This window comes from Acipenser ruthenus, chromosome 2 (genome assembly GCF_902713425.1).
Source record: "Acipenser ruthenus chromosome 2, fAciRut3.2 maternal haplotype, whole genome shotgun sequence".
Lineage (NCBI taxonomy): Eukaryota > Metazoa > Chordata > Actinopteri > Acipenseriformes > Acipenseridae > Acipenser > Acipenser ruthenus.
In genome coordinates this window covers 5,926,589-5,940,383 of record NC_081190.1, presented here as the reverse complement: position 1 = coordinate 5,940,383, position 13,795 = coordinate 5,926,589, and the positions used below count along the sequence as shown (strand labels likewise).

At 39.2% G+C, this 13,795-nt stretch overlaps 1 protein-coding gene across 3 annotated transcripts in view; it reads right to left on the bottom strand.

The window, feature by feature from the left end:
• Nucleotides 1–3,483: 3,483 nt before the first annotated feature.
• LOC117403690 (adhesion G-protein coupled receptor V1-like) overlaps nucleotides 3,484–13,795 on the bottom strand; it is a 184,882-nt gene continuing 174,570 nt past the window's right edge. For all 3 annotated transcript variants that reach the window (XM_058987310.1, XM_058987321.1, XM_058987332.1), the window contains 3 exons: nucleotides 10,508–10,693; nucleotides 7,121–7,298; nucleotides 3,484–3,901 (listed from right to left, as the gene is read on the bottom strand). In XM_058987310.1, the coding sequence (XP_058843293.1) occupies nucleotides 3,783–3,901; nucleotides 7,121–7,298; nucleotides 10,508–10,693 (483 nt within the window). In that variant the 3' untranslated portion in view covers nucleotides 3,484–3,782. The remainder of the gene's footprint in view (nucleotides 3,902–7,120; nucleotides 7,299–10,507; nucleotides 10,694–13,795) is intronic.

The following is a 13,795-nucleotide window of genomic DNA, read 5'->3' as shown; positions in this document are numbered from 1 at the left end:
TTATCTTTAACAGGAAAGTCCAGACAGGAAGCGTGGAAAGTAACACTTTCACTTACCCTTTGAATTCATTTTGAGTGCTTGTTATTCATAATTGCTACAGGCTGTACACATCTAGGCCTTATGGTCTATACACAAACGTTTCAGTATTCTGTTTTTTCTGTTTCAGAATTCAGATTTTAATACAAATTCTGTAGGGTTTTAAAATGCTAAGTTCAATTGCAACTGGTTGCTGGTAGATGATTCATTATGTTTGCAGGTTCAGGGCAGTATATGGTTTTTGCTTTTTCATGTTGCTAGTTTTCAAGAAACACTGCATTTGTAGTCATTACACAACCCTGCCCATATTCCTCATAATGCCTACAGGTGAACTGCTGCTGCAATCTCATCTTGTGGCTTTTTGTTGTCTTTTGAAATTGTAACTTGCAAAAACACAGATTTAAACTTTCCAGGAAAGATACAGCAGCTTGCTCTGTCATTCAGCCTCCTTTGGCTTGAAAAAAAACTGTCTTTGGTTCAAAACTAGAAAGTCCCTGGTAAAATTGCTGTACTTGCTTTGAAATCTGCCTCACCTTTGTCTGGATACATGTGTTGATACTGTAATTTTACATGTATGACCAGCATGCCGCTAGTTATAAGAGTGCCAATCTGGTTGCATTGCATGCATGGTTGAGTGATTGAATATTTAAAAGTGGGGTGTTCGGTAGACCGGTCAGTTTGCAAGTCTGGTGTTTGTAACTCTGAGGTTCTACTGTATTCCAAGACAAATACAACTTCTAATGCTACAAATCTAGTAGAAAATAACTTTAGCTCACTTTTTGAGTTAAATTAACCTTATGCATTGCTTGTTACTAGTTTTGCTTTACTATACCCATGGCTTTTTTCAGTCTGATTTCTCATCCGACTCGAATGCAGCTTATTATAAAGAATGTATATGAAAAAAAAGGTAATCTGTCTGTCATCCCTCTTTACTGCACCAAGAAGGTTTATCAAACCACAGTCATGCCAAAATGAAAAGTGCTTACCCGTTTCATTGCATTTTCATGTGTTTAAAAATTGTGCTCATGTGTCACCTGTGGTCTGAAATTCTTCAGAATGCTACAATGGGATATTTTTTTTATTTTTTTTTTCAAAAATTTAGTCGTTGCCAATTATTTTTTATTCTCTTCTCCCAATTTCGAATGGCCAATTATTTTATTACGGTTGGCTCACCGCTACCACCCCTGCGCTGACTCGGGAGGGTGAGGATGAACACACGCTGTCCTCCGAAGCGTGTGCCGTCAAGCCGACCGCTTTTTTTCACACTGCAGACTCACCATGCAGCCACCCAAGAGCTACAGCGTCGGAGGACAATGCAGCTCTCGGGCAGCATACAGGCAAGCCTGCAGGCGCCCGGCCAGACTACAGGGGTCGCTGGTGCGCGGTGAGCCGAGGACACCCTGACCGACCTAACCCTCCCTCCCCCCGGGCGACGCTCGGCCAATTGTGCGCTGCCCCTTGGAAGCTCCCGTCCTCGATCGGCAAAGGGATAGCCTGGATTCGAACTCGCGACTTGCAGGCTATAGAGCGCATCCTGCACTCACGTGGAGCGCCTTTACTGGATGCGCCACTCGGGAGCCCCCAACAACAGGATATTTAAGAGCAAGTTGCAATTATTGTCATTTAATAGATTTCTGAGTGTGCCTCAGACAAACTGCTGGCACACAACATTTAATGCTACTTGCTGTTTAATGTCTCGCTTTGTCCAAAGGACAACACGTCCAACAGCACAGTGAGTTTTTATTCTGTCTGCCTTCTCATAAAGCTGTGCTTTGGGTTCAGCAGGCAGAACGGTTGGCACAGTAAGGTTGTAATACAAGGGAATGAAAATCAAATGTGTGCGCTCCCCAGGCATATAAAAGGAAGGCATGCGAAGTGCACTTCTCGCTGGTAAGGTGCACATTAAGATGCACCCCAGGTTTGATTATGAAAATTCCCTCATCTCCTGCACGTCTGACCAGCAATATAATGTACGTCTTGGCAAGACTGAAGTGGCTTTGAGTTAAATCCATTCCTATTGCTCTATGATTTCTCCAGCATACCACTGCTGGTAAATCAGACCATTTGGTCAACTGCTGTTTTTATAAATCTGACCGTAGAACGTTTTAATATAGTTGTGTTTCATAGCCAAATACATGTCACACAGCATGCCGTTTAAGTTAACAATTTTAGGACCTTGGTTGTTTTGTTTTTGTCCACAAAAGGCATACATATTTTCACAGCACAAAGAAATTAGGTCAGTGGCTGGCCTGCAATTTAAGAAAAAAAAGTAAAAAAACAACACTCTGGTTTTAGACAGGGCACTGGGGTGAAAACCCCAACTCTGCTGTAGCCAGATCTTTAATGTACACAGAGTGGACAGGACTTGGGATAATGCTGAAGAAATTAATTTCAACATCTGTTTTCTCTTAGCCTTGGATTCAGTGGTGACTTACAGTATGTTTGAGTAAATAAGCGATGTAGAACACAATGTCTGCTAACATTTTATTTTATAAGACAAACACTCAATTGTAATGTATGACCTGGTTTATATCTCTCTACCACCGTCCCTGGTTTCTCTCTGGTGTACCGCAGTGCTCCATTCTGGTCTTTCAGTCATGTCATACTTTCCCATTCAGTGGTTCTCCATGCTGCTCAAATTTACTTTGTTTTTAAGGACTCTTCCTGACATCAAGTTCTGGATGTTTCATAACTGCTTGCAACAAAACTCCAGCAAGGCAGGGGTCAGGCTCTTATGCTCACACTGGCTGTGGAATGCTCCTCTTTCTGACATCCCCTGAAGTCAACTATTAGAAGGCTTGGCGTTATGTTAAACTTGATCTGGCATTCCACAGTGTTCCTTTATCACCAGACTTGATCCTGGAAACATTCTATGATCTCCCAGTGGAGTTTAAGGGCCTTGTGTAGCCATGCTCTCTAGCCTTGCTATCTTTGTCACTATGTGACTGTCTACACTTCAGACTGTACTCTGAACCGCTGATCTCAAAGTTCAATGTGATTAACTGGGGGGAAGGGCTTTCAGGTTTTATGTCCTTCTTCAGCTTTCTGTCAATATATATATGGAAGTCTGACTCACGACTGATATTTAAATATAGAATGAGAAGCCTAGCCTAGTCACGGCTACACTTAGAATCTGTACGATTCACTGTACGATACACAGTGCACAAGACATTTACTGCATTATGTAGCACACACTTTTTGTGGGATTGGGATGTAAAATATGAAATCACCTTACAGCAAGCCAGTTTCAGTCATGATAGGAACAACATCATATATGCCAGACCTGGTGGCCAGGTGCTTCTGAGATATCCAAGCCTGTTTCAGGAGGATCAGAGAGGGTCACCCCCCGCCGCCCCCCCCCCCCCCCATAACAATCTGAGAACACCTTGAGGACTCATAGCAAAAGGTTTTTACATTTGTGTTAATTAGGGTGATAATGAAGATGAGTTGAAACAGAAGTTCTTAAAAGTTTTATTAACAGCGTTACACAAAGAGATCAGTGTTATTGAGAATACTTGCCTATCACCTATTTATTCTACATAATATTTACATCCAGCTAGGGTAAGTCTCTTTCTTTCGTCTTTATGCAGTACATTTTAATTAAGCTCTGCTGTACAAATCTTTCATGGTATCAAACACCTAGTGAATTTTTTAAACAGCATTCTATCCAATTACATCATTTGTTTTAGTGCAAAAGCAGTACAAGTACCGTATAAAAATACTGATTTTTTTTTTATTTAAAAGAGTTAGAGATGAGTGTCTGCTATGGGTATTCTTCTCAGCTCTACAATCTGTGAGTTTGCAATGCTGCCTCCATCCTGACTGCCGTGACCCGACTCATTGTCGTTCATGTTAAGGCAGGAACCTAGAAGACACAGAAAAAACTGACCATGAGACCACTGAATACACACAGTCATAATAAATCACCTCAGCCTCTCCACAATCGAAATACTCCATTCACAAACATCCCATGTCATAAAGCTTGTGGGTTTAAAATGGTCTGTTCAATAGACCAAACAAGTATTGCTCTTTGGGTAATTCGCATGGGGAGCTTTGAGAATCTAAGTGTTTGGTGCATTTCAGGAAGAGTCCTATTGTAATGATAAATAATGCCATTCAACACAGCAGACTAATTAACCCGTCCTGATCTTGGGTATTTCCATAGAAAACCCTGAAACTATTTAATTAGTTACAGTAGGGCTGACAATTGGCTGAGTTGCTTAGTGCTGAAATAGTTCAACAATGGTGGTATTTATAGACACTGCCATTTAGATCAATTGAATAAAAAATCCAGTGGCTGATGAAAAACATTTTGAGAAGAAGCAAATATTTAAGGGAGAAGAGAGCAGGACAATCCCAACTTCTTTGGAGACTTTTTTAGTCAAGTTGTGGGCCATTTCTCACATGGACGACACATTATGAACTGAAGAACTTCCTCACAGACATACATCCAATGGTGAAGTATGGACATTTTCCTTTGATTGCCTGAGGAGCTATTTGGAGCATTGGCCAATCATGATACATTTTTTTTCTACTGTACATATTATAGTTTTTCAAGTTTGTGTAGGAATTACCGTGCAATAATAAAGGAGATGCTGTATCGCTGTCAGCAATCGAGCTTGGTAATGTTCTTAGAAGGGTATGGCACTTGACATCAACACCCTGATGAAAGAATACTATACTATTCTTTTAAAAAAGCCCACACTGGTCAAGGAAATATATTGAGCAAGACTGTAACAAGATGAAACTGAAGATAAACTCAAGCAAGTCTGAGTGGAGCTGGCAATGTCAAAGGGTTTGTCTCCTGATAAGCAAACATCCGTTTGTAACAGGCATCAAAATAGCATGCATGGTGAAAATGTAAAAATACAATATATTCAAAACCATCAACAGAAGCTCTGTCATGCAATGTAAATGAACATTTCTTAAATAAAAAAATAAAAACCTTGGAGCTTAATTCAATTAACTTTATAAATGGAGAGAAACATTCCGGAAAATTGTAAATGTAAGCAATCAAAAGAATACATGTGGAGAAATATACATTTAGATTCAATTAACACCTCATGAAACGAAACCGCATTTATCAACTGGTGCTTGAGGGTATGTATCGGAAACTTACAGATCAACTTTCTGAATGAATGGTAAAATAATTCAATTCAGAGTTACATTATGAATGATTATAAAGAAGCCTGGTTAAAATCATGCTATTAGACACAGTACAATAGTGTTCCAGCAGAGCTGGGTAACTGACTCTAAGCTTGCTCTCTCAGAGGTTACTGGCCGTGACATTCCTTGAATGAGAAAGTATAGCCGGTCATTACCATACATTAACCTTTTACCTCTCTGGGTCTTAATTTCCAATGTAAACTTAGAGACATGTCAACATTTTTCAGTGAGGGAGAAATACCTGTTATCTTTGTAGGGAGAAATACCTGTTGTCATTGTATTTTTTATCTTGCTCCTAATTGTATTATTACTTGTACTGTGATTCTTGAAATGTATTTTTGTTTACGACTGTAAGTTACCCTGGATAAGGGCATCTGCTAAGAAATAAATATTAATAATAATACTAACTAGATAGGGGAGTGCAGCTGCAAGCAGGTCCTTTCTTAGAGGTGTGTAAAGTTAAATTGCCCTGTTCTTTCATTATAAAACCCCCTTGGCATGAAGATAAATTATCTAGCAGGTACTGAAGCTGACGGCACATTCATAATTGCTCAACAGGAGGTTAGGAAAAAAGCTCCCCTTGGTAGATTAGTTAAAACACGCATTGGTGTAGAACACTTTGTTTTAAAAGGGCTTGGTGCAGAACTAAGAGTAGCATTGCCAGATTGAGAGTTCAGGTAGGAAAGAGTAAGGTAGGGGAGCTTCTGGGGGTTGCGGACACACTGTTTATTACACTGTGTTGACTATATTATTATTATTATTTATTTCTTAGCAGACGCCCTTATCCAGGGCGACTTACAATTGTTACAAGATATCACATTTTACATTATTTCACATTATACAGATATCACATTATTTTACATACAATTACCCATTTATACAGTTGGGTTTTTACTGGAGCAATCTAGGTAAAGTACCTTGCTCAAGGGTACAACAGCAGTGTCCCCCACTGGGGATTGAACCCACAACCCTCCAGTCAAGAGTCCAGAGCCCTAACCACTACTCCACACTGCTGCCTATAATGTCTAGAAGACAGGATCTATCCCACGCTGGCTTTCTATAAAATGAAGGATATTGGAAAAGTTACAACTTACTATATCGTCTTTGAAAATATATTTTAAAATAACAGTGTGGAGTAGTGGTTAGGTCTCTGGACTCTTGACCGGAGGGTCGTGGGTTCAATCCCTGGTAGAGGACACTGCTGCTGTACCCTTGAGCAAGGTACTTTACCTAGATTGCTCCAGTAAAAACCCAACTGTATAAATGGGTAATTGTATGTAAAAAATAATGTAATATCTTGTAACAATTGTAAGTCGCCCTGGATAAGGGCGTCTGCTAAGAAATAAATAAATAAAAATAATAATAATAATAATAATAATAATAATAATAATAATAAAATAACGCCATGTACTGTGGATGTTGTTGGACCTCTGTATTTGGGGTTATAGACATGCTCTCCCCTCCTTGATACAAATTGTAGTATTTACATCAGTCAGTGTCTTGGTTATCTTTATAGCTTTAAAAAATAATTTATGATATCTAATTTGAATCTCCTTTCTTCTTTGTTCACATGTTGCAAATGCTAAATATATACAGCGGTTTGAACACAAAAGAAATAGAAACACTTGACAGCTGTAGCACACACACCTCCCTGTCTCAAGTCAAATTATTGATGACCATATTGGCCATTCAGAAGAAAAGTGTTCACTGCAGATTTCCACCCCCATCTTGTTTGAAGAAACCAGAGGCCTACATTAGTGAGGCCTGGTCATGTGGTACCACTCCAGAACAGTATAAATACTGAATCGGTGCTGTCCTGCCAGCCCATGGTGGCCCTACAAGCAGTGGTGTTATGGCAGCTGTTTCTAAGCGTTTGTCCAAACACTGCATACAGAATGCAACGTGATGATTCACTTACCAGTCTTTAAGGCAAATATTAGATCATCAAACTCTTGGGACTCCTCCTCTGCCACCAGCGAGCTGTTAGGGAACCCTCCCTGTGTGGTGTAGGCTTTCCCGTTCTGAGGACTCTGCTTCAAGACACTGCTGGCCTGGCTGTTGGGCCTCAATGATGTTCTCTCCCAGTCTGGAGGCACCTACACAACAACACTCGTTATTGAGGAGGAACACAAACATTAAGAACGGCCATTCATGAATGACTTGCTTTCAAATAAAACTATACATCTGAAAATTTTAAATGTGGAAAATGTGAACAAAAAACAAACAAAAAAAACATTGCAGTAGATGCATCTTGTTTACCCTTTGCACCTGCTCTTTTGTAGTTGTTATATTGTCAATAGACTTTATTTGGGTATAACAATAAAATCAAACCTCCAGGACAGTGCAATACGTGGACATGCAGTATATAAGCAGCGGAAACTTTATTCACAGTATACAAATTACAACCAATTTAATACCAACATTTAATTCTTAAGTTAGCAAAACACTAGAGGAAAGTATTTAGACTTCACATAATCTGAGTTTCTGCCTTAAGGAGCTGCCTGTATCGTATGGAGAACGCCTTCGAGGTAATGTGATACTGCTTGATTGAGAAATTGGCAGAGCAAAGTGAAGTGGAGGTAGAGGTGGGGGTGGGGTTGGGAGGTCACTCGGCTTTCCAGATAAGTTTCCTGCCTGACTCTGTATTTGCTTTACTTTCATTGATAGTTTGTGGGAGGGACCTGCCTGACAGTGTTTGCGATACTTTTATTTAGAGGTTAAATCCCATCTTCAAATTTACCAAAACACTGCCATTAATCAAGACACACACACTGTACACTATTTAATGATTTTCATAATTTTGCACAGTTTTAGATCAGCTTTGCTTAGCAGTCCTCTCTGCTATATATTTCTCTTATTTAAGAGATGCCCTACACACCATGCATACATTTCTATAATGCTATTCAAAAGTACTATAGCTTGATAATCTCTGAGGAATATGGGATCAGAAGTATTGCACTGGTGACATTTCTTTGGCTTACAGCTTGAAAATACTAAGGCTTAACAACTAATTAACAACTACATTAGACATAGCACTGGATGTACCTACTGCTCCGATGAAAGGAGGGATCAGAATCAATCACAAATGAGATACCACTCGAGCTCCATCATTTTCATTGGACCCCGTATTATTCAGCCTCGTGGATTTGAATGCAAGACGTGCCTTGCTTAAGAGACAGACGCCATACAGCTAGACAACTAAACCAGCTCACATAATCCTGGAGAGGATCAGCTTAATCCAACTCAGATTCTCATCTCAAACAGCCTCATGTCCAAGAAAAAAATAAATGAATAAAAATAAACCACAACACATTACGGTTGTCCTGTTTTCTTTAATCATTAACTTCAGTTGTATTGTTTCCACAAGCCCTTGTCTATTAAATTTTCCACACAAACATCCCCTCATTGTTAAAGAACAGACATTCTGTGTTGCTTAACCAACCAAAGCCAGAAATCACGAATAAGCAGGCCATCAGGACGTCATAACTCTTTGGTAAAGAATCCCTTGAATGAGTTTCATCACAATTGGATGCCCAATTTTCCAGACATATCTAAGAGCGACGTAATGTCCTCCTGACACATCTCCTAAGTCGTGCTAAATAAATAAACGCTTTTGTTTCTAACTATCTTGAGTGTATTGCAATCCCCTTCTCCATGACGGTTTCCGCTAAGTAAAATCGGAAGTTTGTTTTTGCTTTGACAGCTTACACACTGCAACCTGCACTTGCCTGGACAGAAATGATAGATGCTGTAAGACAGCCCCCACTCTTCTAGAACAAGTCTTAGTATTTTGTCATGGAACCAATCTGGCGTTGAGATTACCCAGCAGGGCATCTTTGATCAAATCAAAATCCCCTTTGCAATACCGAACAGCCATAATAGCATCAAGAGCCCACCGCTGTAATAGCAGCTTTTCTCATTTCATTCTTACAGGAACATTTCCCTGGCAGTCAGGACTCTGACGGAGCGAGAAATTTGGTTTAATTGTTGCCGGATCAGTGACTGGTACAAAATGTTCAGTTGGGTGAAATCAGACACAGATCTTTGTAACACGTCCACTTTCGAAGTTGAAAAGGTTTTTTGGCACTAATAGACTCTAATTTGATCTGAAAGTGGTTGTAAACCCTAATATGTGCTTTCATGAATAAAACAGGATTACTGGACTTCAGTGGAATGGGGTCATGCCAATGCAAAAATTCAATCACTCTTCTGTTAGGCCTGGTGTTATACTTCCACCCTGCTGCGGAAAATATGAATCTCAAATCTTGGGGGGAAGAAATCATCGTGAAATGCCTGCTTAATGTACACTGTATGGGCTTCTAGAAAGAGAAGTGTAATCTCACTTCCAAGACCATTAATACAAAGTACATTGTTATCATGCCACAACGACACCTCATAAAGGGAGTTCTGTTCTAAATGCCTACACACATAGACACTGTCTTTGGGTTCGCTAGGAGAATCCCTGTTGTTTTCTCATTGTAAATGCAATTAAGTTAAGTCTCTATTGGGTTTTTTTTTGTATTTTTTTACCTGCACAATTACCTACAATTTACCTTTATGACTTTATTATCACTATATTGATTCTCAAAAGATTATGCCAATTACATTATTAATAGGCCATAATTAAGCAAGTTTTAAACAGTAGTGATAACATTATGGGGTCTCTTCTGACCAAATTTACTGTGAGGTTGTAAATACAGCATTCCTGTTGGGCCTTTGGACCCCAAAACAGACCCTGATTACTAACTCATAGGCTGACAATAGAGAATCACAGAGTGCTACCTACACACCACTCAGCATATTCCAATTGTGAGAGGGAGAGTGGATGGGACCGGTTATGAAACTCATGTTCCCTAATGTAGTTTTTTTTTTTTTTTCAGAACCAGCATTACACAACACCATTAAAACAAACAAAAGTAGTAATGAAGCAAAAACAAAAAGATTATTTGAGGGTGCACAAACCTTTGCAGTAAGATAGCAGTCATAGAAAGATTTCAATATGGACCAGACCATTCTTAAAAACACCTAGAACACCTTTCTAAGTAACGGTTTCCTCAGATAGATTCTTCCCTGCATAAAATTCATTGTATTCATGTCTGTTTAATGCCAAATTATTTACAAACTTTATTTTTCATCTGATAAGTGAGTGGTTGATAAAGCAGCATGATTTACCAGTAATGTCGGTGCAGCAGTCAAAAAGGATCCTCTTACTTGGACAAAATTTAATTAAAATCACATAATAATTATCTTTAACAATAAAAATGCAAAACAAAATGAAAGAAACCCCATCTTAAAGTCAAGTTACCTCCTCCATGGCAGTTATAAGGTTCTGGGTGGACTTGCTGATCTCTCCCCCCACCGAAGGACCTCCACTCCCCTGAAATGCTGATCCTGGGCTGGGGTGTCCACTCATCTCCACACTGTAGCTGGCTTTGACCGGCCAACAGAGCTGATTGTGCAGTATAAAGTACACCATGAAGACATAGAGGCCCTGAAATCAAACACACACAACAGGCTTCACGAAGGACCATAGAAAACAAGAGGGTTTCATTTGTGTTTGAGGCAAATTTCACTTGCTTGGTTTACGTGCAGAACGGCAGAAAATCTGAAGATCAGAGTGAAGCATGTTTCAGTTTTAATTACTTTCCAAATTGTCAATCGTTGATGTGCACATAAAACCCAGAGTCGAATTGGATTATGCTGCTAAGCTGGGCTTTAGGTAACAGATCTACTGAGTCAAAGAAATGGACTTTGTGCCTGTAGCCAACTCTTTTCCTTATTCCTTTCCTTAAAATGGTAATTCCATTCATCTGAACTGTCGTGCACTGCCATCCATGACCAAGGGGGTCTCAAAGGTGCCGTTCTGAAAGAAACACACACTGTAGCAAACATGCAGTTTCATTTTAAACAGCCTTCTCAGATTGCATGCTTTACTCACAGGAAATCTCTTACATTCAGTCACTTTACCTCAGCTACAACCACTTTAAACATCTGAGAGCCAGAAGTAACTGAAATTCTACTTCATCAGCAGTTGAAAAAGGACATTAGCTAGTCAGCCTGGTAAACAACAATAGAGAATGCCAGAGAACAACTGAATATTAAACAGGGAAGAAATTGAATCTCCAGTGCATTGAACCATTGCTCTGCTCTTTTCTATTTAGGATGCCATTACCTGCTCAGTCTGGAGGTGAAGTATGTAATCTTGTGTGTATTTAGTCAAATGTAGCCATCCAGAACATGGTGCATACAATATATTGTGGCTGTATGCTCTGTCACTGTGACATGTTGATGATGAATGATAGCCGTGTTATCTGGGCTGATTACCGTCAGATGGGTGGTAACATCAGGTTTTGTAGTTAACTAACATGGCTTCACGGTACAGTACAGAGGATGATGGATGGAAAAAATAAACATTGTTCAGACTCCTACATAATCAAGTATAACAAAAAACGGACAAGGGTTGGAACGGGCCAAAATGAAATAATCAGATATGCGTCACACGCGTTTAACCGTCACTTAAGTGAAAATTTTATAGGGTTGGATATGTGAGTGCTGACTGTATACAGTAAATCTGGGCTCTTGACCGGAGGTTCGTGGGACACTGCTGCTGTACCCTTGAGCAAGGTACTTTACCTAGATTGCTCCAGTAAAAAAAAAAAAAAAAAACTGTATAAATGGGTAATTGTATGTAGAAATAATGTGATATCTTGTAACAATAAGGTAAACAGCGTGGAGTAGTGGTTAGGGCTCTGGACTCTTGACCGGAGGGTCGTAGGTTCAATCCCAGGTGGGGGACATTGCAGCTGTACCCTTGAGCAACGTACTTTACCTAGATTGCTCCAGCAAAAACCCAACTGTATAAATGGGTAATTGTATGTAAAAATAATGTGTAAAAAATAATGTAATTGTATGAAAAAATAATGTGATATCTTGTAACAATTGTAAGTTGCCCTGGATAAGGGCGTCTGCTAAGAAATAAATAATAAAATAAAACAGAGCCTTGTTCAAGGATATACAGATTTAGATTTCCCTAAAAGTCTTTCAGCCAGCTAAAAGTTCGATGGAGGTTATTGTGTGCCCAGTAAACAGATTAACTTCAAGTGTAAAAAGTAACAACTAATGATTAACTGGTTTGGCTTTGCAAATGTTGCCAATAAGCTTCTCCTTTGAAGTGAATTATTTCTGTCAACACAAAACACACTTTCTCTTTCTGTTTCCTCTAAAATGTTATTATACCAACAAAAAGAAATCCCCCTTTTCATTTCAGTTTTACTTTCTGCCCTATAAAAGGGCTGTAATATGTCATTTGTACACCTCATACTGCTGTACAGAACAGCAGGAGTGTGGCTATTTGTCTCATGTATGTAGCCAGTCACAACAACTCAAGATACAGACGTGGAATTAAACAAACTGGGCTGTTTAACAAGTCTGCACTGCAACTATGGAAAATGTAGTTAACAAGACACTGATGAATTACATTCTAGGGTAACATTGAACATAACTGTGTGACATGTAAGGTACAAATTGTTCCCTGTGAAGTCCTGCATTGACTATAAAATGCTTCTAATGGTGTATAAATCATTGCATGATCTGACCCCAACCTATCTGTCCGACCTAATTGTCACTCATGCTCCAAAGCGCACTTTGCGATCGTCTAGCGCAGGAATGCTACAGATCCCTCGAGCTAATCTCAAAACATTCGGCTCGAGAGCTTTCTGCTGTTATACACCAAAAGCCTGGAATGCCCTCCCAGACGACATGCAGACTCAACTTTTTCTTTTGGTCGGCTACTGGAAACCCATCTGTTCAGAGCTGCCTTTAACTGTTAGAACTGTCCCTTGTTCTTTTTATGTGAAGCTCTCTGTGATGTGAACACATGAAGGGCGCTATATAAATGCAGGATAGATATATAGACAGATAGATAGATAGATATGTGCTTAAATGTTTGCTGTTTACTTTAAAAACAAAAAAGCTGTATTATTTAATTTAGTCCCAAACTTAAAACCAGCTTTCTAGGTCACTCCATTGCACTTATGTGCCATGTTGGTCCAGGGAATGAAGAAAAGATATGCTGTTGAGCTAGTTTCAATCACACTACTCCCACTCGCCTGCCTACAAGAGCCCAATGCTTTCATTCTGCAATGCTGGAATATTCTGTTACTATGCAAACATTGTTTTAGCCTTTCATTCATTATGTAGCAGTAGAATCCCAGCCAAGCCATGTAAATATTAGGGTCTAAACTCTAAACCAGAGGTTCCCTCTTGTTTCTTTTTCACCATATGTCGCCCACCTGTTCAGCTGCATTAGGCACTGCAGCCCACTATTAGCATGCCGTAAGAAAAATGACAGATGAAAAACATTTTTAAACTTGTAACACTGTGAATAAACATCATCTAAGTTTTTGATTTTTAATCTTATTTTTGTCTTCATTTGTATTTTGTCATTGCTTTTGTTTATTTTATATATATATATATATATATATTTCTGAAACCACACAGATAGGAGGAACCTTAAACAATAATATTACTGCTGGAGATTTAATGCAGCAGACACAATTATTTTATTTTTTTGTTTTAATTCCAAAGCTTGAAA